At 47.0% G+C, this 27,854-nt stretch overlaps 1 protein-coding gene across 1 annotated transcript in view; it reads left to right on the top strand.

Annotated features, from left to right (window-relative positions):
* Window positions 1-12,237: 12,237 nt before the first annotated feature.
* FOXR1 (forkhead box R1) overlaps window positions 12,238-27,854 on the top strand; it is a 73,355-nt gene continuing 57,738 nt past the window's right edge. Inside the window, exon 1 of the mRNA XM_075327269.1 lies at window positions 12,238-12,358. Coding sequence (XP_075183384.1) covers window positions 12,238-12,358 — 121 coding nt within the window. The remainder of the gene's footprint in view (window positions 12,359-27,854) is intronic.

Below are 27,854 nucleotides of genomic sequence, written 5' to 3'. Positions count from 1 at the left end.
TGCTTTGGACTGGTGCTTGTGATATTTTTCAGTTTCTTCAAGCTTAGGTTGCAAGCAGGTGGTTTGTACTCCTCTGTGGTCTTGCTGCTTAAAACTCTGCTGAACTTCTACCTGAGTCATCTAATGATAAATAGTTCATGCGTTTCCCCCTTGTGCCTTCTACACTTGTTTAGTGAGGTTGACAAAGAGCTCATCCCATCCGTTTCCTATTTAGGGCCCAGCACTAGGGATACCTAGGGTCAGGTATCTGGCTCAGCGCATAGGTGCGGAACCTATCTAGGGCGGTGAGGGACCAGCAGTAGGTTTGGTCAATGGTCACCATCTTCTTTTTCCCGAGACACGGGGTTTCCCTTCCCTCGGGGAGTTTTTACGGTATGAAACTTTGTAGAGGGGAACACTGCGGGCATTCTATTGTGTATAGCAGAGCACTGGGGGCACTATATTGTGTATGGGGGAGCTGCAGGTCCATCATACTGTATAGAGAGGAGATGTGGGGACATCATACTGTGTAGAGGTGAGCTGTGGATACGTGATTCTATGTATAGGGGAGCTGTGAGGGCATCATACTGTGTAGAGGGGAGCACTGGGGGCTTTATATTATGTAGAAGGAAGCTGAGGGCCCATCATACTGTGCAGATGGGAGATGTGGGGACATCATGTTGTTTATTGGGGAGGTGTAGGATCAGTGCGTTCCACCTCAAGTCCTCCATGCATTTCACCGCAGGTCCTCGTGCTCCACTGCACTTCGCCCAGGTTTGGTATCGCCAGATGTGGTGTGTGTGGGTGTGCGTTTCACTGTATGGCCTCCCGTTCGGTGTCTGGTAAGTATGATTGTGAGGTCTTCCGTCTTCTTTCTTCTCTCTTTTGGAGATGTCTGTTTTCTATAATTAAGTCTCCTGCAGTATTCCTTAACTTAATTAGCTGCATAGACACTTCATTATTGAACCGCGACTTGGGCTTATTTTCTGGGTAGGGCTTATTTTTAAGCCTTACGCCGAAAATGCTGAAAATTCCTGCTAGGGCTTTTTTTTGGGGTAGGTCTTATTTTAGGGAAAGCACGGTAGGACACAAACGGCAGCATCAGTTCAGCACTGGAGTATCAGCAGGATGAGGAGTTTGTGCAAGTTGGGAATAGAAGGAGACAGCACTGGAAATGTGAGAAGACAGATGTGTCTTTGTTGTAATCTCTGTACATGAATCCATGTCTGGAAGAAGTTATGTCGGTCTGGTCCACATGGCAAAATGAACAACTCTATCATAAAGAACGTCATCTGTAAGTCACTATAACTGTACTGAAACCTCTTTTAATTTCTGCAGGGCCATGATACAGTGTGGGGTCTACTAAGGGGGCCATAATATTTTACCAAACAATATTTCACCATACAGCGTGGCCTCTACTAAGAAACCCATGATACAGTGTCGGTGCTACTAATGGGACCATGATTCAGCATGGGGGCTACTAAGAGGGTCATGATACAGTGTGGAGGCTACACAAGAGGGCCATCATGCAGAGTGGGGGCTAGTAAGGGGGCCATCATGTAGTGTAGGGGCTAGTAAGGGGGGGGCATCATGCAGAGTTGGGGCTATCGTATAGTATGGGGACTACTGTGGAGGCCATCATTCATTTAGGGGCCATCATGCAGTGTGAGGGATAATGTGGGGCCATCCATGAACAAGGGGGAATGATACAGTGTGGTGGATAATGTGGGGGCCATCATACAGTGAGGGGGCCTCCAAACAATGTGGGGACTAATGTAGGTCTGTCATACTATGTGAGGACATGATACAATGTCGAGGCAATCGTTCAGTGTGGAGGAATTACTAAGTGTAGGAATTACTAAGGGGGCAATGATACATCATGGGCGCAACTAAGGGAGCCATAAAACTATGGGGCTACTGAGGTGGCCATTATACAGCATGGTGGCTTCTAAGGCTAATGTGGGGGCCATCATACAGTCTGGGGGCTAGAGTCGGGCCATTGCACTGAGTGGAGCATGATACAGTGTGGGAGCTACTGTGGGGGGCCATCGTGCAGTGTGGGCCATCGTACAGTGTGGGCCATCGTACAGTGTGGGAGCTACTAGGAGGCCATCGAAAAGTGTGGGGGCTACTGTGGGGCCCATAATACACCTAGGGGTTACTGAGGGGGATCATTATACACCATGAGGGCTACTAAGGGGACCGTAATACATCATGAGGGTCCCCCACGATATATATACATTGTGACTTTTGGGATGCCAGGTGCGGTGGAGGATGATTGTACGGGTGGCTCACATGCGCCGAATATTTCAAAGGTGGGTTTTGGTGGTTACAGTACTGTATAAGATGGCTTGAACACTGCCGTGTGGTCTGCGCTTTATCTCATGGCTGCTGCTAGAGGGTGTTAATCCTTTTTATACACACTTATGCCTTTGATGGATAATATGGCTGCTCATTCCTATCTGGAAAGATACTGTTCTTTGAATAAGCACTATCATTTTATTGAGGTTTAATCTGTATATTCCTATATATACTGTGAATATAGATATTGATATATTAAAGGAAACCTGTCAGGTGCAATATGCACCCAGAACCATGAGCAGTTTTGGGTGCATATTGCTAATCCCTGCCTAACCGTCCCTGTATCTAGTAGCACATAAAGAGATCTTTAGAAAACTTATTTCTAAAGATCCTTTATGATATGCTAATGAGCGCAGGGACTAGTCACAAGGGCGTTAGTTCCTGCGCTCATTCCGCCCTCTTAGTATGGCAGCACACCCACAGGGGTGTACTAAAATGCAATTCAGTGCCCACTGCCCAGCGTCATCATTGGCAGTGACGCGTATGCCTGTGTCTGTTTCACCATCTCAGAACGCCGGTATAATGTCAGTGCACATGATCAGAATTCCCCAGCACTTTCGGTTATGCTCACTACACCAGTTTGAAGCCAGTTTGTGTACACCCAGCTTCATAGTGTGCATGACAGGAAGTCCGGGGATCATGCGCACTGAGCCATAATCCAGTGTCGGGCGTGTTGGCAGCAGAGAGGTGAACGTGACCATCCTCTGACACTGGGCATTCATTAGCATGTTAGCACACACACAGGGGCGAGATTACTTGCTAAGAGGGCCGACTAGCCAAGGGAACTAACAAACTTGTGACTAGTCACTTGCCTCATCTACTTACATAATCACCAGTTCTGTCTGTTCCCCTATTCCGTGATGCACTGCGGCATTGTCCGTTGCGCAGCCGCAGTTCGAACGATGCTCCGCCTTCCGTATTCTCACTGCACGCACGCATTCGTACACGCCCGCATACACACACACACACACAAACACACACACACAGCAGACACACATAGATAACCGAGCACATACACACACATAGCGCACATGCACACAACACAGCCACACACACTGCTGTACACTCACCTGTCCGGGGCCGCCGCTGATTCTGCTGTCAGCCCTTTACTGCAGTTGAATGCGTTGTGGCGCATTAAAGCATTCAACTGCAGTAAAGCCATGACATCAACCTGCAGCAGCCGCTCCGTACACCGCTCGCTATCACGGAGGAGTCTGCTGCAGCTGGAGGATCCACGGGCACGGAGGACAGGTGAGACATGGCATAATAGAGGACAGCAGGGAACCAGCAGGAGCACATTACTAAACAATGTGCTCATTGCTGCAGGGGACATCAGCTTCCCTCCACCAGATGTGTATACCCCCCGCCAGATCTGTATACCCCAGCCCCCCCACCAGATCTGTATACCCCCAGCCCCCCCCAGATCTGTATACCCCCAGATCTGTAGGCCCCCAGCCCCTCCCACCAGATCTGTAGGCCCCCCGCACCAGATCTGTAGGTCCCCAGCCCCCCGCACCAGATCTGTAGGCCCCCCCCCACCAGATCTGTAGGCCCCCAGCCCCCCCCCCACCAGATCTGTAGGCCCCCAGCCCCCCCCCCCCACCAGATCTGTAGGCCCCCAGCCCCCCCCACCAGATCTATAGGCCCCCAGCCCCCCCCACCAGATCTATAGGCCCCCAGCCCCCCCACCAGATCTGTAGGCCCCCAGCCCCCCCACCAGATCTATAGGCCCCCAGCCCCCCCCCCACCAGATCTGTAGGCCCCCCCACCAGATCTATAGGCCCCCAGACCCCCCCCACCAGATCTGTAGGCCCCCAGCCCCCCCACCAGATCTGTAGGCCCCCAGACCCCCCCCACCAGATCTGTAGGCCCCCAGCCCCCCCCCCCCACCAGATCTTTATGCCCCCCACCAGATATGAATGCCTCCAGCCCCCCTCACCAGATCTGCATGCCCCCAGCCCCACTCACCACTGCTCCTGTCGGCACCACTAAGCATAGACAGGTGTGTTTTTTTCACCACACTCCCGATGCAATAGCATCGGGCCTATTTCTAGTTAGCATATAATGAAGACTCTTTAGAAATACTTTTTCTTGAGATCCCTTTATCTATGCTACTAAATGCTGGTATTAACAATACGCACCCAGAGGTGCATATTGCACCTGACCAGGTTCCCTATAACATCACAAATTTTGGAAACTAGCTATACTACTCTATGATGCCATGTATATTTATTACATTTGTATATATCCTGCCATTTAATCTCTCTTATGACCACTCTGCCCTGCGTTGTTTCATGTTTTTATGATATTTATGTAATTGATATTATTTAGTTTTTATATTATTTTTTGTTAATAAAGTTATCTTGATTGCAATTCTAACTTTGGATTATATTTTGTATATAACGCTTCACCACAGGTCAAGTGTAGGTTATAATTGTATTTTTTCGGACCTTGCTGGCACCTAACTCTATTAACTGGACCTCTGTATTCAATTTTGGTTAAAAAAAAAAGTTAGGTAGGTTGCGCTGCTGCAGTAATTAGATTCTTGAAAAATGATAACTTTTTTTATTATTTTTTTTTATTAACACATTTTAATGCACTGCTGATGCCTTTATCAAGTGAAAAAAAATGTTAAAAAGTCAAAAGTATAATGCTTCCACTCAATATGATGCTCCCACAATTCCCTACATACAGTATGGTGACCTCAGCACCCCAAACAGTATGATGCCCCCATAGTCCTACACACAGTATGATGGCCCAAATGCAGTCTGATGCCCCCCTAAAAGCATACACATGCACACATATATATATATATATCTCAGCTTCATCAATACTCTTGTTTCTGCTGCCTAATCACATGATGTAAGAAAGTGACATAACCTAGAGGTCCTGGCAGGCACTTCAGTCTCTACAAAGACAGAAATAGTGGACTTGGGATTTGATGGATCCCTGCTGCACTGTAATGTGAGGTAATCTGAGGACACTGCTAAAGCTAAAGTCAAGAAATACCCTGATTATTCTTGACAGGTCCCTACTAGAGTTGAGCGAGTACCTAACTATTCACACTCGTTTCCGAATAGCGTATGCAATGCAAGTCAATGGGGAAAAACTTGCAAAGTAACGAGTAACCCGAATGCCATACTATTCGTGCGAGTAGCGAGCAGTGCGGCATTCGGGTTACTCGTTACTTTGCAAGTTTTCCCCATTGACTTGCATTGCACTCGTTATTCGAAACGAATATGTGAGTATTAGACAGTGCTCGTTATGAGTATAGCGAGTACAAATAGTTAGGTACTCGGTTAACTCTAGTCCCTATATTTGGGACAGTGCTGATGGATCCAGGATGGTTGGGAGTATGGATATTGTGGTAATCTGCAGCTAAATAGCTTTTACATACTGTTTCACTGGCTTGGTAGCAGGGCTGTGGAGTCTGAATGGTTGAGTTGGTGTCTATTTTGGTGGAGTTGGAGTCGGTATAAAATAGTCCGTCTCCTAAAATGTGTAATAAATTAAGTATAGTAGTTCAATGCAGTATACAGGTTCTTGCTGTTGTAACTGACAATGCTTCAAACATGATAAGCAGAAATTAATTAAACTGATGAATGAGAATAATGAAGATGAACAGCAGCTAGAAAACGTCAGCTTCAGTATGTTTGAGATGGAGCCACAGTCCTGTTCCTGTAACTGAGGAACAAACATTAGTACAGAACAACAATAAAATGATATTTTCAAATTAGTTAATCTTGTTGAAGGTGCTTCAAATCTCTCTACTATTCATCACATGCGCTGTGTTGTGCACACTCTGCAGCTGGCAATAAGATAGAGTCTGCAAGAGGGACATGCTGGAATTCTAATTGGCAGAGTGAGAAACTTGGTTATTGCTGCCAGAACCCCTAAAATTGATTCCATCTTGAAGAGACGTGCTGGAAAAGGGGTAATTGTCGATAAAAAACACTGCAGGGGGTGACATTTAATAATTGTGCGATTGCTTGAGCTGAAACCCTCTCTTGTAGATATGGCCAACCCTCAGGTACCGTAACACTAAGGCTATATTCATATGACCGTTCTATTTTTGCGGTCCGCAAAAAATGGTCTGTTTTTTTTTCACGGATGCATGCATGTGGCATCCGTATGATATCCGTTCCGTTCCGTTCCGTATATGGTCCGTGTGCCATCCGTGTGCCTTCCATTTTTTTTTGCGGACCGCAAAAAAACGGAAGCAGCTACAAAGATAAATATATGCGTAGATATAGAGATGGATAGATAGATAAAGAGACAGAGAGATAGAGGTATTGAAGGATTTTTAAATAAAGGGAACACCGGAGTAATTGCGCATTTCAATAGTACAAACATTTTTTTATTACACATATATACTGACAATAATAAAACCATACATGAACATTAAAAAATGAAGTGTTACAGTGTTCAAAACACACATAGATGCGGAGGGCAAAAATACAGGCTGAATCTCCGTTGCAGTGAAGTAATTGATGTAACAAACAGGAAGGGCTTACATAGGTCTATTCTCCCTGCTAATACAAAGCAACAGATATTTACAAATCACCTAGATGTTGCAATTAAAGTGCTTAGTGCAAACAACAGGTTAATAATTGCTATGTTGCCCATAGAGTGAATATGATCACAGTGTCTGGTCAAAAAAAGCGATATGAAAAATACAATCACCATTTGTATGAACCAGTGTAGGTAAATGTTACATCTCCAAATTGAACAAATGGCTGGGCAAATGTGGATCCACACATGTAAGTCCACAGTCATTATTCAGATACTAGAAGGTGGCCCGATTCTACGCATCGGGTATTCTAGAATTTACGTATTGTGTAGTTCATGTATGATTTTTGTTATATATATATATATATATATATATATATATATATATATATATATATATATAGAGAGAGAGATGTTGTTGTCTGTAGTTACCAAGTGTTTGTGTAGGCGCTGTACATGTTCTGGGTGTTGTCTGGGTGTGACGGGGGGTGAGAGCGGTGTTTTATGTGTGTTGCGTGTGTTGCGTTGTTTGTGGAGAGCGCTGTGTGTCTGTAGCGTTGTGTGTGTGTTGCGCGGTTTGTGTGTGTGTGGTGTGTTTTGGGGGGAGGTATGTTTTGTGCAATGTGTGTGTTGTGCGGTATGTGCGTATATTTGTGTGTGCCGCGGTGTTTGTGTGTTGGGTGTTGTGTGTGTGCAGCGTTGTCTGTGTGTGTGGGTGTCTGTGTAGGGCAGTTGTTTGTGGTTCCCAGTGTGTGTGTGTGGTGTGTTGTGCAGTGCGCGCGCGTGTGTGTGTGTGTGTGCATCAGCCTCTCTTCTCTCAGCCTACCTCTCCCAGCCTCCCTCCTCCCAGCCTCCCTCAGCATCAGCCTCCCTCTCCCAGCCTCCCCAGCATCAGCCTCCGCCAGCATCAGCCTCTCTCCTTCCAGCCTCCTCCAGCATCAGCCTCCCTCTCCCAGCCTTCCCCAGGATCAGCCTCTCTCCTCCCAGCCTCCGTCCTCCCAGCCTTCCCCAGCATCAGCTTTCCCCTCCCAGCCTCCCTCAGCATCAGCCTTCCCCAGCATCAGCCTCTCTCCTCCCAGCCTCAGCCTCTCTCCTTCCAGCCTCCCCCAGCATCAGCCTCTCTCCTTCCAGCTTCCCTCAGCATCAGCCTCCCCTTCCCAGCCTTCCCCAGGATCAGCCTCTCTCCTCCCAGCCTCCTTCCTCCCAGCCTCCTTCCTCCCAGCCTCCCTCAGCATCAGCCTTCTGCTCCCAGTCTCCCCCAGCATCAGCCTCCCCATGCATCAGCCTCCACCAGCATCAGCCTCTCTCCTTCCAGCCTCTCTCCTTCCAGCCTCCCCCAGCATCAGCCTCCCCTTCCCAGCCTTCCCCAGGATCAGCCTCTCTCCTCCCAGCCTCCTTCCTCCCAGCCTCCCTCTCCCAGCCTCCCTCAGCATCAGCCTTTCGCTCCCAGTCTCCCCCAGCATCAGCCTCCCCAAGCATCAGCCTCCACCAGCATCAGCCTCTCTCCTTCCAGCCTCCCTCAGCATCAGCCTCCCGTTCCCAGCCTTCCCCAGGATCAGCCTCTCTCCTCCCAGCCTCCTTCCTCCCAGCCTCCCTCAGCATCAGCCTTCCCCTCCCAGTCTCCCCCAGCATCAGCCTCCCCAAGCATCAGCCTCCACCAGCATTAGCCTCTCTCCTTCCAGCCTCCCCCAGCATCAGCCTCCCCAAGCATCAGCCTCCACCAGCATCAGCCTCCCTCGTCCCAGCCTCCCCCTCCCAGCCTCCCCCAGCATCAGCCTCTCTCCTCCCAGCCTTCCCCATGATCAGCCTCTCTGCTCCCAGCCTCCTCCAGCACGCCGTGCTCCTCTGCCGACACTCACACACCCGATCGCACCCACTCACACACACCCGATCGCATCCACTCACACACACCCGATCGCATCCACTCACACACACCCGATCGCATCCACTCACACACACCCGATCGCATCCACTCACACACACCCGATCGCATACACTCACACACACAGACACTGACGATATCGCACATACGCGCTTATACTCACAACATCCGGGGATATCACATGCTTCTGGCCATGTGATCCTCCGGCAGGTCCTGGAAGATCACAACAGCACAGTATCGCCGCCGAGAAGCAAGCGATATCCCAGGATGTTGTGAGTATGTGGATGCGATGTGATGTGTGTGTGTGAGTGAGTGTGATCTGATTTGTGTGTGTGTATGTGTGTGCTGTTATGTGTGTGCTGTTATGTGTCTGTATTTTCCGCCACTGCAGGACCTTGATGTGTGGATGCGATGTGATGTGTGTGTGAGGTGTGTATGAGAGTGAGTGTGAGCCGGTGTACACTGGTAACTATGATACACATCGGGTAACTAAGGGACCTTAGTTACCCGATGTGTATAATGGTTACCAGCTTTCACGGCCTCCGTGAAGATCCCAGCATCGCAAGGTTATGTGTGGCGCTGCTGGGATCCTGACGGAGCCGGTGTAGAAGCAAGCGATATCCCAGCATGTTGTGATGTGTGAGGTGTGTGTGAGAGTGAGTGTGAGAATCAGGGCTCCGTGTCAGTTGGGCCAGAGCGAGCGTGCATTGCGTGAGGGGGGCGGGGCCTGCAGAGAGCCGGGGCGAGAGGCCAATCCGTGTGGGGGGGCGGGGCCATGGCGAGCCCAGCGGCCAATCAGCTTTGTGTCACCGTAAGGACACAATTTCAGAGCATGACAGACAGATAGACAGACAGACAGACAGACAGAATAAGGCAATTATATATATAGATAGATACATTGTATGATCGACATTATAGCACATGTGGTCCAAATGACTCAGTCTAGCATAGCAAAATAATATTACCCATTGTGGATAGGTGAATCAGCACAGTAAGACCTCCACCCCAATGTACATTTCGCAGAAAAACACTTCCCCAGGGGGCTGCCATTAATCTATGCACCCACACCTTTTGTACTGTTGTGATTTAATCATTTCCTACCTGCGATCCCACGCATGTGCGATGCCACCGCACATGCGTTCTCAATGGCTGTGACGCCAATACGCACATGCGTCGGCGTCAGGTCCCACCTGCGATCCCACGTCGGCGCATGCGCGATGCCATCCACCACTCCCCCGGAAGCGTCGCTCGTCGGCGTCGCACGTGCGTGCTCAATGGCTGTGACGCCAATGTGCACATGCGTCGCTTGTGACAGCAGCGTCGTCCAGGAGAGCAGGCGAAGAACAGCGCACAGGGACGCACCTGGGACTCAATATGTCCTTTTGAGGGGACCTAATTCAATGTTACACATATCATCACATTAATACCAATGTATACAGATGTGCATATACAATAAAATGCACTATATGTCCAAAATTGCACACAATCATGGTGACTTTTTTCATATAGAACAGGATGTCTCCGGGTGGCAAGCAGAATTCCATAAGGATCAGATTCACAAACAGTTCTCAAGGTGACAGGGAAAAGTAACTGTAGAAAAACACATAATTTATACACATTAAAAATGATTAAAAGCAGTGTAGGAGAACAGTGGAGAGAAAGCTGCTATAACTACTTAAAGGGATACACACACACACACACACATATATATATATATATATATATACACACACACACACACGCACGTACATCTATAGAAGTATACACACATATATGTATGTGTGCATCTCAAGCATGCTGTGCCAGAATCCAAAGATAAAATTGGACACCCCTTTTATAATCCATTTTAACAATACCTTAAAGGGAATGTATCGTCAGAAAAAAATTAAATACCTTAAAAAATGTAAAGTAATAATATTTTAATGTTTTGTTTAAATATTTTTTTTTTGTAATTGAGCAAAATATAAATAAAAAATTAAAAAGGTTAATATTTTCCACTGTTAAACACTAGGGGGAGCAGCTTCTGAAATCCTACAGAAATCCCACTGTAGAAAAAAGCTCAGATTACAGCCTGCAGTAAAGTGGGCGGAGTCTGCTCTCCTGTGTGTGGTGGCACGCCTCCCCCCCTCCCAATCTGAGTGTTTACTGTTATGATCCGGAACCATGGAAGACCACCACAAATCATTGGCAAAAAGGTGACAAGAGCATTGGCAACTAATCTGGCCGCCATCCCCTTACTAACCAACACAACTAGAAGTAGCCGAGGGGTGAACGAACATCCTGTGCACCGCGAACCCAGCCGGAGAACTAACTATCCTAAAGGTAGGAAAGATGAATAACTCTCTGCCTCAGAAAATAGACAAGAATAGCTAGCCCCCCACATTCAAAGACTGCGGTGATATAGGAAAAACACAATACACAGGTAGATGACAGGATTAGCAAAAGGTGAGGCCCCCGCTGACTAAAATAGGAAAGGACAGGAAAGGGACTGATGGTTGCCAGAGAAAAACCCTGCAAAATACCAACTGCCACAGCGTGGGCACATAGCCTAATTTACATAATAGGTGCAGAAATCTGTAATATCAAAAGCGCATTGTGGGAGTGTAGCCTATGGTGTCAGTCGCATGAGAAAATCAGTCCAACCATGCAAATCACACTGATCAGAATGTGATCTGATCTTACCAGATGTGGAGAAGATTGACAAAATTAAAATGTTGCCATCTGAATCTGATTTTCTTTTCATGGACCTATTGACTTAAACGGTCGAGTGTGATCTATGATATGAATGCAAATCATGCATTCTGCTATTTTTTGTTCAGAAAGACTTTATTCCAGGAAAAAAAAACAAAAAAAAACCCCCCAAAAAAACAAACAAAAAAAGCAGACATGTGCGCGATCCCATAGAATAACATTGGTGTGAGTGTGATCTGATGTTTTGTTGGATTGCACTTGGTTCAAAAATACAATTGTCTGCACCTGCCCTAAAGCGAACCTGTACACAGGAAATCGACCTTTAACTGAAGGCATGTTTGTACATGTGCCACATCTGATAAAGCGACTCCATGCAGTGATTCCATGCAGGCACCGAATCATCACTCGAGGTGGTCTCAATGGAAGGGCCGGCGCATGCGCAGAGCCTGAAACATCATCAGGAGCCTACTGTACGTGCACCACCCCTTCTGATGAGACCACCCCAGGCAATGATTTGTCACCTGAGCTAAATCTTTGACATGAGAAGAGAGCAGTGATAGATCTGTCATAGACTTGGAGAAATAAGGAGGCAGGCATGAGGGCTGGAGGTGCAGGGGGTGTCAGTACAACTTCAGAGATGCATTGCCTACAATTTCCAAGCTAAAAGATATGCCTTTAATAAGCATTGAAGGGCCTTTAGTTAGGGGTCTCTTTTTCTAATGACTGGTGTTGAGTGGGTGGGATCATGTTGCAGCCTCACAAAACACCTGTGAGTGCATGAAGCTGAGCAGAGTGCCTGTGAGGAGCAGGGGAGGATGTATCTGCACTTCTCACACAGACATAGGTATCAAAACCTTCATTTATCAACTGCTTTAGAGGACTGGGACATGCTGGAGGAGATGAAGCAGTGTATCACTATAGACCAGTGCTTTATGGGTAAGACTCTGCCTGGCCCTCATGTGATTGGGAAAGGTTTTCGGGGGTAGGCGTGATTCCATGTGGGTCTGCACAGTTAGGCTAAGAATGCACTTTGCTTTTTCAACTGCAGCGTTTAATGCCAAAATGGATGTGTTCTGAGCAAAGTCTATGGGAATTTGGGTTTCTTGTCCGCACTATGCAGTTCAAAAAAGGTGCCTTTTTGTTGCAGAACTTTGGTCAAAAACTCAGCTTTGCAGTGCAAAACCAAAATGGCAAAAACAATTGACATGTCAATTGTTTTTGCCATTTGGTTTTGCACTGCAAAGCTGGGTTTTTGACCAAAGTTCTGCAACAAAAAGGCTGCAGTTTGAACAGCATGGTGTGCACAAGAAACCCAAATTCCCATAGACTTTGCTTGAAAAGCAGAACACATCCGTTTGGCATTAAACGCTGCAGTTGAAAAAGCAGCAAAAAAAACTTTGCAGTTGCACCCTTATTCAAGCATTTTTTTTTTTTGCATTTCCATTTTCTCTGTGACAAGGTGCAGTTTGCATGCAGGAAAAACTGCAGCGTGCGCATATAGCTGGTGTGTTTTTTGGTGGTTTGTTTGGTGCAATTTTGTCACATTTTTGTCAATTTAGACTTCATGTGTTTGTCAGTATACAAAGTGTGACAAGACTGTGACAAGAAAGCAAGAAGAATGAACATATTGCATTTTTTTTTTCCAGAAGTTTGTGACAAACTGCAGACAAAAAAAATGCAATGTGCGAACAGCAAATCTGAATTCTCATAGACTTTGCTGGGAAGTCAAAAGTCAGAACTTTGACAACAAAACTGCACCAAAAAAAGCAACAAAACTGTAACGTGCACATGTAGCCTAAGGACCCATGACTGTTTCCAACCTCAACTATAGCAGTACATGGGACAATTCTTTTCTGAAGTTGTTTAATGTAAATAAGAATCCTTGAACTTACGTCCTGCAGTGCCGCATATGCTAATGACCTTGGAGTCCAGAGGGCGTGTTCTGCCCACACTAGTCCAGCCTTGAATCTTCTAATAACTTCTCCCTTGGTGCATTGGATCCATGTTTTGAAAGAACCAATAGGCTTTGTTGACACTGAGGCCACGGTGCGTTTTTTTGGCACAATTAAAGTGGGATGTTCTGGACTACATCAAAAACACAGCATCTTCCAGTTCCAGTAAAGTGAATGGATTTATAGAATCTCCTGCCCATTGCGCTCCTTTTTTTACTCAGCATAAACTGACCTGTGGAGCGTGTTTCATGTCCGTTTCTCTTTCGGGTACGCTGAGTTTTCTGTGCAGACTTTCCCCATAGATTGCATTTCACCTGCAGAAAATCCACACGTAAAAAACGTTCATGCATTTCTAGTGTGTTTCCACTTTGAAAATGCATCAAAAACACGTGTAATCTGCACCGCAGTATATCTGTGACGCCCCTGGACTATCAGGTCGTCACAGGGTACTACACGCTCTTTCTCTCCAGTGCAGGACTCAAACCCACATGGTTCTGGGAACCCATCCTTCAGTACTGCCTCCACCAGCATCTACAAATCCTAGTCACACCTCGCACCACACCGTCAGGCACACCAGTGGGCTGCTAAGCTGGAATAAGGGCGCCCACCTAGGGGTCAGGCAGTGTAGTGGGAGGTGACAAGTCAGTCGGCTCCAGGGGAACAAAGAGTTCAGTGGTAGCCCTCGAGCTGTGAGGAGCTTGGAGGAAGCTGGGAGTTGTAGCTCCCAGGGGAGAAGCAGATTAGGTTGCAGACAGGGCTGTATTTGCCACTAGGCACTGGAGGGCACGTGCCTGGGGCGGCGCCAAACCCAAAATTTAAAAAAAAAAAATATTTTTTTTTTAAATCTTACTCCCTGATTCAAACTTTGTCAAATCCGGCGTCTTTTTGGAGGAGGGAGGGGGCGCTGCAGTCATTTACATTTGTGTCTATAAGACGCGAATGTAAATGAAGCTGTGAGCGCGCCTGCTCTTCCGGGGTCAGCTGAGCTCCAATCAGCTCCCTGCCCCGATGTGCGTCCATGCCCTCACACTGCAGAGGTCACAGCAGCGCTGCGCAGAGGAGGACGGGAAATGATTGAACCGCCGCAGAAGAGGACGGGAGATGATCCTGCCTCCGCTGCTGCCGCGGAATATGGGAGATGCAGCCGCCGCAGAGGAGGACCCTCCACCGCCGCATATGATAACAGGAGATGCAGCCTGGAGCAGGTAAGCACTTTACAGCCGAAGACAGCGCCAAACAAGCAACCTGGGGGAGGGGGTGCACAACATGGAAGATGGGGGGGATGGAGCGCGACGGGGGGGGCGTGCGGAGCATGGGGGATGGAGCGCGACGGGGGGGGGGCGTGCGGAGCATGGGGGATGGAGCGCGACGGGGGGGCGTGCGGAGCATGGGGGATGGAGCGCGACGGGGGGGGGCGTGCGGAGCATGGGGGATGGAGCGCGACGGGGGGGTGGCGTGCGGAGCATGGGGGATGGAGCGCGACGGGGGGGGGGCGTGCGGAGCATGGGGGATGGAGCGCGACGGGGGGGGGGCGTGCGGAGCATGGGGGATGGAGTGCGACGGGGGGGGGCGTGCGGAGCATGGGGGATGGAGTGCGACGGGGGGGGGGCGTGCGGAGCATGGGGGATGGAGTGCGACGGGGGGGGCGTGCGGAGCATGGGGGATGGAGCGCGACGGGGGGGGCGTGCGGAGCATGGGGGATGGAGCGCGACGGGGGGGGGCGTGCGGAGCATGGGGGATGGAGTGCGACGGGGGGGGCGTGCGGAGCATGGGGGATGGAGCGCGACGGGGGGCGTGCGGAGCATGGGGGATGGAGCGCGACGGGGGGGGGGCGTGCGGAGCATGGGGGATGGAGCGCGACGGGGGGGGGGCGTGCGGAGCATGGGGGATGGAGCGCGACGGGGGGGGGGGGGCGTGCGGAGCATGGGGGATGGAGCGCGACGGGGGGGGGGCGTGCGGAGCATGGGGGATGGAGTGCGACGGGGGGGGCGTGCGGAGCATGGGGGATGGAGCGCGACGGGGGGGGGCGTGCGGAGCATGGGGGATGGAGCGCGACGGGGGGGGGGGGGGCGTGCGGAGCATGGGGGATGGAGTGCGACGGGGGGGGGCGTGCGGAGCATGGGGGATGGAGCGCGACGGGGGGGCGTGCGGAGCATGGGGGATGGAGCGAGACGGGGGGGATGTAAAATGAGAGTGGTGGACAGGATAGAGAATGGGGGTTGCAGTATAGAGAAGGGGCTGCATGGGGGGGCTTGGTATGTAGGGGGCGTGATATGGAGAAGGGTAGCATTGGGGGCTCAGTTAGGAGCCTGGGAGGGCTCGGTATGCAGAATGCGAAGCAGAAGGTTCATCATTATAGAGTGGTGACATCATGAGAGGGACAGTGAAGTGGGGGCTGCATGGAGAGGTGGGGACAGTGGAGGTGATTTTTCATAAGTGAGGAAGGTGTGGAGTGTATAATTCATAGTGGTGAGTACAGTGGGGGTCTTCATTTGAGGGGGCATGGTGACTGTCATATTTCACTATGGACAGTATAGTGGCAATATGTTATAGGAGAGAATAACATGGAGGCCGTATACTATAAGTGAGCCAGTGTTGTTGTTTTTTGTGCAGTGACCTCAGTGATGGGCAATTATTTATTCTGGGCACAGCCTAGGGCTTACTTAGGGTGGTTACTCTTTAGTGAGGAGCATTACATTGACATGGTTTATCTTAAAGAGAATCTGCCACCAGGTTTTTGCCACCTAATCTGAGTGCAGCATAATGTAGGGGGCAGAGATCCTGATTCCAGCTATGTGTCACTCACTGGGCTGCTTAGTGTAGTTTTGATAAAAAATCACTGTTTATGCAGCAATAGCTTATCATTACAGGACTACTTGGTGTCCTGCAGGTAGTCCAGCATATACATGAGTTCTGTATAACTGCTAGATCTGCAGCAGAGAAAATGACAGTAAACAGCTCAGTAAGTGACACATTGCTGGAATCAGGGGCTCTGTCTCTACATTATGCTGCTCTCAGATCGAGGAACAAAAACCTGGTGACAGATTCCCTGTACAGGCACCGTTTCGGTATGTGTTGCAGAAGACCAGACGAGAGGGAAGTCTTGGGAGACTCCGTACAATGTGTTGCTAAGAACAATGACATTTTAAGAGTATTTTACTCCCAAAATGACAATTAATCTGCATACACATTTATATAGGGGACGTCACACTGGCATATTCAGTTTTTACTTAATATGTTATTTTATATATGCAGACGGTTCTGTCCCCCCTGGTGTGCCGATGTCTTGGTGCAGCGTTGCACTCTTCTATTTGCATGTTAAAGACAGTCCTCGTCTTAACTGACAGACGTCCATTGGTGAGAGTCAGTGCTGTAAAAAAATCACTTAGCGTTTCTGCACGTGTCCTGACACTGGAGGAGCAGAGTAGCACTCCAAGTGTCAGTGTGGGTGTGCACAGAATGTGACTGCAGTGTCAGTGTGGGTGCATGTGTGACGCCCTGGCCTATCAGGTCGTCACAGGGTATTGTGCAATCTGGCCTTCCGTACAGTATGCACTCCTTCTTGGTTACGGATCCTGATCCTTTGGTGTTGCTAACAGCTTAGCCAGTCAAAATCCTAGGAACACTTTACACCGAACCCACCAGACACACCATTGGGGGGCCTGATGGGAATAGGGCCGCCCACTTGGGGGTAGGTAGGGAGAAGTGAGAAAGTGACAAAGAAGTGAAACAAGAGTGGGAGGAGGTGGAAAAGTGACTCTCTGGGAGAGAGAGGTCACCGGTCTGGAGCAGGGCTCCTGGAGTTTACTAGGTGGCAGACTTTGGTCTGGGCCTGGTAGGAGCTGGAACCCCGGTCGCAGGGGATCGCATCAAGGGGCACGGACTCCTGAGGAGGGCAGCCGGCGGCCTTGAGCCATCAACGGGTAGGGGCCAGGGCACGACTGGGTACGTGGACCCTAGGCCGGGAAGTAGCTTCACGTGTCCCGGTAATTTACCCGACTGGGGTGAAGACTTTTAGATTCATCCCCAACCCGCTCCAAAATCTGGGTACTAGCGCACTGATGGGATAGGACTTTCCCAAATACAGTCCAAAGAAATACTACGCGTGAACCCTGAGAGCAAGCTCACTCCGTTAGCCATACGGGTCAGCAGGACCTGAAAAGTTTCAAGCTTGAGGGTCCAACTAGTGAGAAGGTGCCATGGGAAAGGCCACAGGCTAACAGCAACACCAAGGGCACGGATCCCGGCGTGCTCCCTCCAGGCTACAGTGGTGCTCAGAATTCTGGTTTACAAGCTGTCGGTGTCATTATTCCTGTATTGAGTGAGTACGCTGAAAAGCCCCTTTTCCACTACCCAACGGCACCCCAAACACCAACACCTGACGGGCCCCGGGGCACAAACCCCCTACTCATGGAGGGGTTAAACATCCTTCTATTACACCATCGCCACCGGGCTCCCCCAACAGCAGCGGTGGTCTCCCACATTACAACACACCGTGGGTGGCGTCACGAACTTTCAATCCCCCTTTTTACTGAGTGGCCGCACGACCCCTGGGTACGGAGACCCCTCGAGCTACCGCAGATCCAGATCCGAGCAGCCCGGCTGCTGGCACGGGGGTGGCACACATGCACAATGTGATTGCATTGTCAGTGTGGGTCTGCATGCAGTGTGACTGCAGTGTCGGCGTGGGTGCGCAGGCAATGTGACTGCAGTCTTGGCGAGGGTGTGCACACAATGTGACTGCTGGTGTGTTCTGACACCTGGTTGCTGCCTATATTTGACTGCAGATTCAATGAGGAGGAAGGTTGTTGAAGTGAGCAGACGGCACATCACAGCGCCGTGTCCCCCTCCCCAGAGAAGCCGCTCACTTGCTATATTCCAGGTGCATCAGTGGCAGCTACAGACACAGGATTCGGGCATCAGAACGCAGCATTGACACTTGGAGTGTGCCGCTGTGCTCCACCTCATTGTGTACACACCTGCACTGACACTTGGAGTGTGCCACTGTGCTCCTCCAATGTTGTGTGCACACCTGTTGTGACGCTTGGAGTGTGCGGCTGTGCTCCTCATGTGTTGGGTGCGGTGCAGACAGGAGATCTGATGTTACAGTGCTCACTCTTACCAATGGATCACTATCAATCAAGACAAAGGACTGGCTAGTATTTTCCTATATTCGGTGGTATCGGTGCACCCAGGCTTATGCCGCGCCGAGGGTGCGCAGAAATGTCCTCATTTTCATATTAAATAAATGTCGCTTTTTCAGTAAATATTAAAGGGAACCTGTCACATCATTTTTCGATATTAAACTGCCTCAATGTCTTGTTAGTGACGCAGTGCAAGTGATGCACATTTTCTGACTAACAAGAGAGCAGTTTAATATTAAAAAAAGGATGTGACCGGTTCCCTTTAAGCTGAACTCTATATAATGGGGGATTATATATGTCCCCTATATAAATATTTCTGCAGTGTAGGTGTTATTTTGGGGTGACAGATCCCCTTTCAGTCAGCTTAAAAATCATCTCACCCGACGTATGAAAGTTTTGCTTGTGCATCGGGTGATGGACACTGTTTAGATAAATCCGTTTCCTATCTTTGGTCGCAGTGTTAATGCTCCTTTTTAAAGGCGTTTTCTCACATTGGAAACTTATCCCATTTCCTTGGGATGGGGAATAACTTTCCAATCGCTGGGGGTCCGACTACCGTGGCCCCGAGTGTTTCCCAGAACCAGAACAGAGTTTGATCATTCACACTACCACTTCATTCATACTTAATGGGAGTGCTGAGTGCAGCACTCATGCTGATCTTTGGCGTTAGAATGAATGGAGCAGAGGTGCGGTTGATCGATCTCCACTACATTCAGAAGAGCCCCGGTTCACACAATTGTTGGGGGCCACATCACACGGCAGTCAGACCCCCAGAGATAGGGAATAACTTTCCGATCACATAGAGGGGTAACGTTGAAGTTTGAGGAATCTGCTATAAAGAATATCTAAAGTTTTGGGATATTATTTCTATTTTAAGCCCCTTCTGAGTAGACTGCTTAGAAGACCACAGTTCAGGAGACAGAAGAGCATGCAGACAGAATGGATGCCGGGAATAGAATTTCATAGTCCTGTCTCCTGAGCTGTGCACTTAAGAGGTCTTTTGAGCAATTGGTGGGGATCTCGAGTCCCACCCCATGATGCCCCATGATATCTTCCAAAAGTTAAGTCTACTGCCTGTGGCTAATCAGTATTGTGGTTTCTATATGGTCCACAGTCTGGTGATGGCTGGTAACAACTACCAGCATCTCCTTACCATTGTTAAGGACATACTGGGAGTTGTACGTTAATGCAATACATATATTTATATGGGTCTAAACTGACACTTCACTTGATTGCTGTACTAAGTTTGGCAATGTATTCATGTACTGACGGGGGTTTTGGTGATCTATTATTGTCTTTGGGGTGGTTCTGGTGATGTATTATTATATTTAGGGTGCTTTTGGTGATGTATTACTGTACTGATGGTGGTTCTGGTGACAGTCATGTGGATGTTGTAATCTTTACATTATCAGTCTTGATCCTAAAACATAGGGCAGCGTGCTGGACTAAACATACAGCTATCTGCATGTCTGTCAGCCGAGTAAGAGACTAAATCCCCCATACACTATAGTCTGATCTTTCAACCGACAGCTATCTTGCTCAGCTCTCCCATATACAGGAGCACTCATTCTGCCAAGTGTTTGTGTTCTCTATTAGAGTCGCTGCTAGACATCTCTGGCAGCAGCTTATCATTTAGAGGATAATAGGATCTACACTCCGTAATTGGACATGCTTGATTCTTATTCCCCACCCGACAAGTGTAGGTTAGTGCCCCCATTCACATTGGACTGTGAGCAGAACCTGTTGATAATGGCGGGTTTAGACAAGTTTTGATTAATATGTATGGAGGTCTTAACTACTATCTGAAGGCTATAGACACTCTCAGGGTATGTGCATACGAGGTCTTGTGGCTGTCTGTGAACCCCCTGATTTATTCAGACAGAATACACTTCAGGACAGTCATCATTTTAACCTGAAGCAAATATATATACACTACCGTTCAAAAGTTTAGGGTTACCCAGACAATATTGTCTTTTCCATGAAAAATCCTACTTTTAATTATCAAATGAGTTGCATAATGAATAGAAAATATCGTCCAGACAGTGACTGGGTTAGAAATAATGATTTTTACTTGAAATAATAATTTTCTCCTTCAAACTTTGCTTTTGACACAGAATGCTCCTTTGCAGCAATCACAGCTTTGCAGACCTTTGGCATTCCAGCTGGTAATTTGCAGAGGTAATCTGGAGATATTTCACCCCATGCTCCCCCCCCCCCCCCTCCCCCCTCCCCCCTCCCACAAGTTGGATTAGCTTGATGGGCACATTTTGCGTACCATACGGTCAAGCTGTGCTCCCACAACAGCTCAATAGGGTTGAGATCTGGTGATTGGGCTGGCCACTCCATTACAGATAGAATACCAGCTGCCGCTTCTTCCCTAAATAGTTCATGCATAATTTGGAGGTATGCTTTGGGTCATTGTCCTGTTGTAGGATGAACTTGGCTCCAATCAAGCGCTGTCCACAGGGTATGGCATGACGTTGTAAAATGGAGTGATAGCCTTCCTTATTCAAAATCCCTTTTTACCTTGTACAAATCTCCCACTTTACCAGCACCAAAGCAACCCCAGACCATCACATTACCTCCACCATGCTTGACAGATGGCGTCAGGCACTCTTCCAGCATCTTAACAGTTGTTCTGCGTCTCACAAATGTTCTTCTGTGTGATCCAAACACCTCAAACTTCGATTCGTCTGTCCATAACGCTTTTTTTCCAAACTTCCTCTGTCCAATGTCTGTGTTCTTTTGCCCATATTAATCTTTTTCTTTAATTAGCCAGTCTCAGATAGGGCTTTTTCTTTGCCACTCTGCCCTGAAGGCCAGCATCCCGGAGTCGCCTCTTCACAGTAGACCTTGACACTGGCGTTTTGCGGGTACTATTTAATGCAGCTGCTAGTTGAGGACCTGTGAGGCATCAATTTCTCAAACTAGAGACTCTAATGTACTTGTCTTGCTGCTCAGTTGTGCAGTGCGGCCTCCCACTTCTCTTTCTACTCTGGTTAGAGCCTGTTTGTGCTCTCCTCTGAAGGGAGTAGTAGACACTGTTGTAGGAAATCATCAGTTTCTTGGCAATTTCTCGCATGGAATATCCTTCATTTCTAAGAACAAGAATAGACTGTCGAGTTTCACATGAAAGTTCTCTTTTTCTGGCCATTTTGAGAGTTTAATGGAACCAACAAATGTAATGCTCCAGATTCTCAACTAGCTCAAAGAAAGGTCAGTTTTATAGCTTTTCTAATCAGCAAAACTGTTTTCAGCTGTGCCAACATACTTGCAAAAGGATTTTCAAGGGATTTCTAAACATCCATTAGCCTTCTATTACAGCAAACGCAATTTACGATTAGAAAACTGGAGTGGTGGTTGTTGGAAATGGGCCTCTATACACTTATGTAGATATTCCATTAAAAAACAGACGTTTGCAGCTAAAATTAGTCATTCACCACATAAGCAATGTATAGAGTGTATTTCTGTTTTAATTTAATGTTAGCTTCATTGAAACAAAAAAATGTTCTTTTCTTTCAAAAATAAAGAAATATGTAATCGACCCTAAACTTTTGAACTGTAGTGTGTATATATTATAGATTTTTTTTTTTTTTTTTTCTTTTGTGCTGTTGCTTCTTTTTTTTTTTTAAACATCTTTTTGTTGAATTTTAACCGAATTTCTTTTACAATCTTCTCTTATACAAAGAGCATTTCATTGATGACATTATAATCAAAACAGTCCCGCCCACCCCTCCCCCTGCTCTGCGTGCGACCAGAAGCAACTTAAAATGGTAACTTATGTAATTGGTATGTGTCCATTAAGCAGTTCAAGAAGGTACCAAGAGGTCTGTCCAAACTGAGATTTAAGTCTATCCTTAAGCACTGTAGCCAAGTTAGGTATAAATAAAGACCATGTTTCAAAGAAACCCTTAGTCAACTTCTCCTTATTCGACAGTGCATCCAGCCAGTCCATTTTGAATATGAACATTAGTTTTGTTTGGATAAACGCTAGAGAGGGTGCTTCAGGATTTACCCAGAGATGTAGGATACTTTTCCTAGTGGCCGAGGCCCAAATAGTTAACATTGCCCTGGTACCTCTCGGAAGACTTTGTTGAGCCTCCTCCAACATGTTAAAAATCGCCCACTGTGGTGTCAGAGCAAACTGAATATTGTATGTGTTTTGTAAGAGTGAGTGAACGCTTCTCCATACTCCCTGTATCTGAACACAGTCCCATAAGTGGTGAAACAGGTCAGTGTCTCTTATGCCACATTTAGAACAAGAGTATAAGGCATTTGTGTCCATTTTTGATTGAATTTTTGGAGTAATATATGCTCTATGTAGAATCATCAAGGCCATATCTGTGTAGCTACTGGACGACAGAAATTTACATTGCAACAGCGTGGCTTGTAAAAAATCCATTACCTCGAACTCTGGCATGTCTACCTTCCATTTTGCTGGACCTGTTGTTTTCCCCTCCCATGTCCAAACTGTACGCAACATTGAATAAACCTGACTAGTCGAGGACGCCTGGCTTCTTGCCCTCCTAAGAAAGTTATCCACACTTCCTCCAAGATCTCCCTTTGGCTTGTCAACAAGATATTTTTGTGCCAAGCTACGCGCCTGAAGAAAAAGAAAAGGCTGACCTACAAAAGCTGGAAATCGGTGTGCCGCCTTCTCGTAAGAAAGCAACGACCAATCAGGCTCCATTAGATCTGCAGCATAAGCACAACCCTGCATTGACAATGTTTCATAAATCCTCGGAGGGCGACCCTGGAGGAATCTCGGATTTCCAATAAAGGGTTGAAATGGGGAACTTGAAGTGTTAATTTTACCAAGTTTCCTCACCTTCCTCCACGTTTGTATAGTATACCATAGTGTTGGATGATCCCTAACCTCACTTGGTATTTCCTCGTTCCCTAAATGCAGCAATGCTGTTAACGAGACTTGTGAACATAGCTGTTGTTCCAATTGTACATTGGCAAAGTGAGATACTCCTCGCACCCAGTCCACCACATATCTCAAATTTGCTGCTAGATTATATCTGCCCAGATCTGGAAGATTTATGCCCCCTGCCCCTTTTGGTAATTGAAGCTTGATTAAGCTGATCCTAGTACGACCCTTGTGCCCCCAAATGAATTTTCCAAAGGATGAATTTAGTAGCTTAATATCTGATTTGCGTAGAAGCAACGGGAGAGTCTGAAATAAGAACATTATTTTGGGGAATGCTACCATTTTAATTAAGTGACATCGGCCCGAAAAGGATATTTTCAGATGTTTCCAAGATTGGAGTAGATGTATTAATGAATTTATAAGAGGCTTATAATTAATTTGATATAGTAACAAGGGGTTTGCTGGGAGCTGAATCCCCAAATATTTAATGGACCTGGTACACCACTGGAAGGGAAATAAGTTGTTATCAATTTTACCCGATTTGTACATTGCCAATGCCTCAGTTTTTTTGTAATTTACCCTGAAGCCTGAGGCCTTTCCAAAATTATTCAATGTGTTCATTATCTCTGGAATCGCTTGAGAGGGATTGGCAATAAACAATAAAATATCATCGGCAAAAGCCAAAAGTTTAATTGTTGTCCCACCGACTCTCATGCCCTGAAATATTGCTAAATTATGTAGGGTCCTCAACATTGGGTCCAGAGCCAAATTAAACAATAAAGGAGACAAGGGACACCCCTGCCTCGTTCCCCTCTGTACCTCAAATGGCTCAGAGAATGTATTATTTATAGATAGTCTGGATTTGGGTTCTGTGTATATCATCTTGACTGCTTCGCAAAACCAGGATCCCACCTGGAGACATGCCAAAAGATTATGTAAATAGGCCCAAGAGACCCTGTCAAAGGCCTTGTCCGCATCAAGGCTAACTACTATATGTTTGGTACATCTATGGTTCCTGCTATAAGAGATAGCCCCCAATAGCCATCCTGATGTTATAGGTGATGGATTTCCCATGCACGAATCCCGTTTGGAAGGGCAGAATAAGATCTGGAATCACTTGTTGTAATCTACCAGCTAGTATTTTAGTAAAGATTTTAAAATCCGAGTTGAGTAATGAGTTGGGTCTGTATCCCTCCACCTGTAGTGGGTCTTTTCCTGGCTTAGGTAATACTATGTTTGCCTCATTGAACCTGTCGGGAATTATTCTATCTGTGACTATCTTATTATACACTGCACATAGATGAGGACCGATAGAGGCTCCCAAGATCTTATAATATTCGTCACTAAATCCGTCGGGCCCTGGGCTTTTGGCTAGTTTAAGAGTGCCAATAGTTTTTACTATTTCTGAAATATTTATAGGGCCGTTTAGTACTACTCTTTGTTCCTCTGTCAAGATGGGCGCTATGGTACCATGGATAAAATCAGCTTCCCCGTCAACCTCCCTCGGTTCCGCCTCATAGGGGGAGCCAAAGAATGCCCTGAACTCCTCCACTATTTCCTCATCTTTTGTTACCATGGTACCATCTTTCTTTTTAATTTTGTGGATTCTAGTGGTGGTTCTAAAGGGTTTGGTTAAAGAAGCTAGTAATTTCCCAGGTTTGTTGCCCCATTTAAAGTATTTATGTTTCTGGTAGTCCAGGTTACTAAGTGCCATCTCATGGGCCAAGGTGTCCGCCGCCTCCTTGGCCTCCAAGAAATGTTGTTTTGTCGTATCCGTGTTGTTATTTTTAAAATCTTTTATATGCCTGCGTGAAGTTTTTGTGCTGATATAGTTTGTTCCAGGAGCTTTTTTCTCTTATGGCTGACATATGATATTATCTGACCTCTTACTACTGCCTTGGAGGCAGCCCAATACAAACCAGCGTCCCCACTATGCTCGTGATTATCATTCTCATAAAAGCTCCAGTAGTTTTGTAAAGAAGCTTTGAAATCCTCAGATTGATATAAATATGAAGGAAACCTCCAGCTTCTTTCCCGTAGTATTGTGGTAGATAATAGCAAATTAAAAGTAACCGGTGCATGATCCGAAATACAGATGTTTAGGATGTTGGAGGAAAGTAAATGTGGCGTCAGTGCTGGGCTTAGTAGCCAATAGTCAATCCGTGTATGTAAGTCATGGACATGTGAATAAAATGTATAATCTTTATCTATTGGGTGCTGCATGCGCCATGTGTCTATTAGTCCCAATTGATTGACGAGATATTGCAAACCACTATGGAGCGCCAATAGAGGTGATGGCTGGGGACTTGACCTGTCTAAAATTCCATCATGAGCCTCATTGAAATCTCCGCCTACAATTAAATTAGTCATATCCCAACCTGTGATACTTTCGATCAATCTGGCTCTGAACTGTGGATCAGGAATATTTGGTGCATATATGTTTGCTAAGTTGTAGATAGTGCCCTCTATCTTCACTTTCACCAATAATAATCTCCCCATAGGGTCCTCTGAAACCTCCAGAACTTCATGACTAATATGCTTATTGATCAATATAGCTACCCCTCTTTGTTTTCTCGTAAATGACGCTTCTGCGCATACGGCATATTTTCTGCTGTGAAGAAATGGGTGATTGCCCTTCATCCAGTGTGTTTCCTGTAAGAAGACAATATGGCAATTTAAACGATGTAGATAATTTAAAACTTTTTTCCTCTTAATAGGAGAGTTTAACCCGTTAACATTCCAGGAGCACCAATACAGCGATTTAATCGTGGACACATTTGTGCTCTCTGTGTTAGTCATTTATCCTATTCCAGAAGGAGGAATTAATTGTAAAATTATAAACAACCTATTTGGGTTCCCTCGTCCATCCCAGCGAGTAAACGCGACAACCCATATGAGAGCTAAACTAAAGGTACGCACGCAGAGCCCCCCTAACCCCTTCCCATCTAAACAAAAACCTTAATCTAATGACAATGTCACCTGCCTCTCTGGCAGTCTTGACACTGAAAAAAAAAGGAAAAACAGAATGAACATCAGAACTCTAGCACAGTGACGTCTCCGATTTAAGTGTCTATGTTGACTGCTGGCGAAGCTCCATTGTCCTGAAGAAGGTAATTTAAAGCCAACTTAGGATCTTCAAAAGTCCAATTCTTTCCCCCTGTAGTGAAGCGTAGAACAGCAGGATACAGTAGACTGAAGAGAATATATTTTTCCGCCAATAGTTTGCATACTGGATTGAAGGCTTTGCGTCTTGTTGTCAAGGCTGCTGAGTAATCTTGGAACAAAAGCAGTTTAGAGTTATTGTAGGTAAGTAAGCGATTTTTTTTTTTTTTTTTTTTTTTTTTTTTCTAAATGCTGTCAGCAATCTGATCTTGTCTTGGAAGTCCAGGACCTTAAAAATTACTTGTCTGGGTCTGACCTCTCCATCATTTCGAGGTGGGCCCACTCTGTGGGCCCTTTAAATAGCAATTGGCCCCGACTTTAGATCCAATTTCAAAGCTCCTGGTAGCCATTCTGAAGTGAGTTTCAGTAGATCAGCTTGCCGAACCGATTCAGGGACGCCCACCAACCTTAAATTATTGCGTCTGGACCTGTTCTCAAGATCATCTACCTTGTCCAGCAATACAGCAATGTCCTTATTCCTGCTCTCCAGCATCTCTGAAATTTTCTTTACAGAGTCCTCCATGTCAGAGACCCTCTGCTCCACATCTGTTAGCCTTGAACCCTGGGCATTAACTTGGGTGACTATAACGTATAATGAAGACTGGAAGGCTGCCAGCCGCCCATCAATCACCGGCATCAAGAGATCCGTGATGGCCTTAGCAGTGGCCTGGGGTGCGTCTGTAGTTGCTTCAGGGGAAGCCCCTGGTGATGGGGGTGCATTTTGGTTTCGTCTTTGCGGTCTAATTCCTTTACTTGGTTGTGTGGCATTGCTCTTACCCACAAATTTATCCATAGTAAGAACTGTAAATATGGAGCTTCTTTAGAGACTGTGGTGACGTCACAATAACATAAGCTTAATTACATCTGTGTGGTAAACTTGGCTGTTTCACAATTATTTCCACGCTGTGTATGAGAGTGTATAGATGTTACTTGAAAAAGACCAGTCAGAAGGGCAGGAGGCAGGCCAGATGACTGATCCCACTTCTTTTTGTTTTTCACCCTCTTCTATACTGTCAGTGCTGGTGAAGTGGTGAAGTAGGGGTTAATCAAGTTGAGCTGTGATGCACTTCAGGCTTATCTGCCTCTGTTTACTGTTGCAGATTACAGGCCTTGTGCAGCAGCCATTTAAGATGAGACCTGCAGGGATGTATCTGCCCCCTCCTCAGCCCCGTTTATCTCCTGACCTGCTCTCACAGCCGAATGTCTCCAGGGGCTCTCAGCTCCCCCCTCACTCACAGTATCTCAGACGGTGGGCCTGTCCACGGAGCTCTGTGTGACAGGTAAACACAGCGTGCAGTCCT

The sequence above is a fragment of the Anomaloglossus baeobatrachus genome, chromosome 11 (genome assembly GCF_048569485.1).
Source record: "Anomaloglossus baeobatrachus isolate aAnoBae1 chromosome 11, aAnoBae1.hap1, whole genome shotgun sequence".
Lineage (NCBI taxonomy): Eukaryota > Metazoa > Chordata > Amphibia > Anura > Aromobatidae > Anomaloglossus > Anomaloglossus baeobatrachus.
This window is presented reverse-complemented; position numbering and strand designations above follow the sequence as displayed.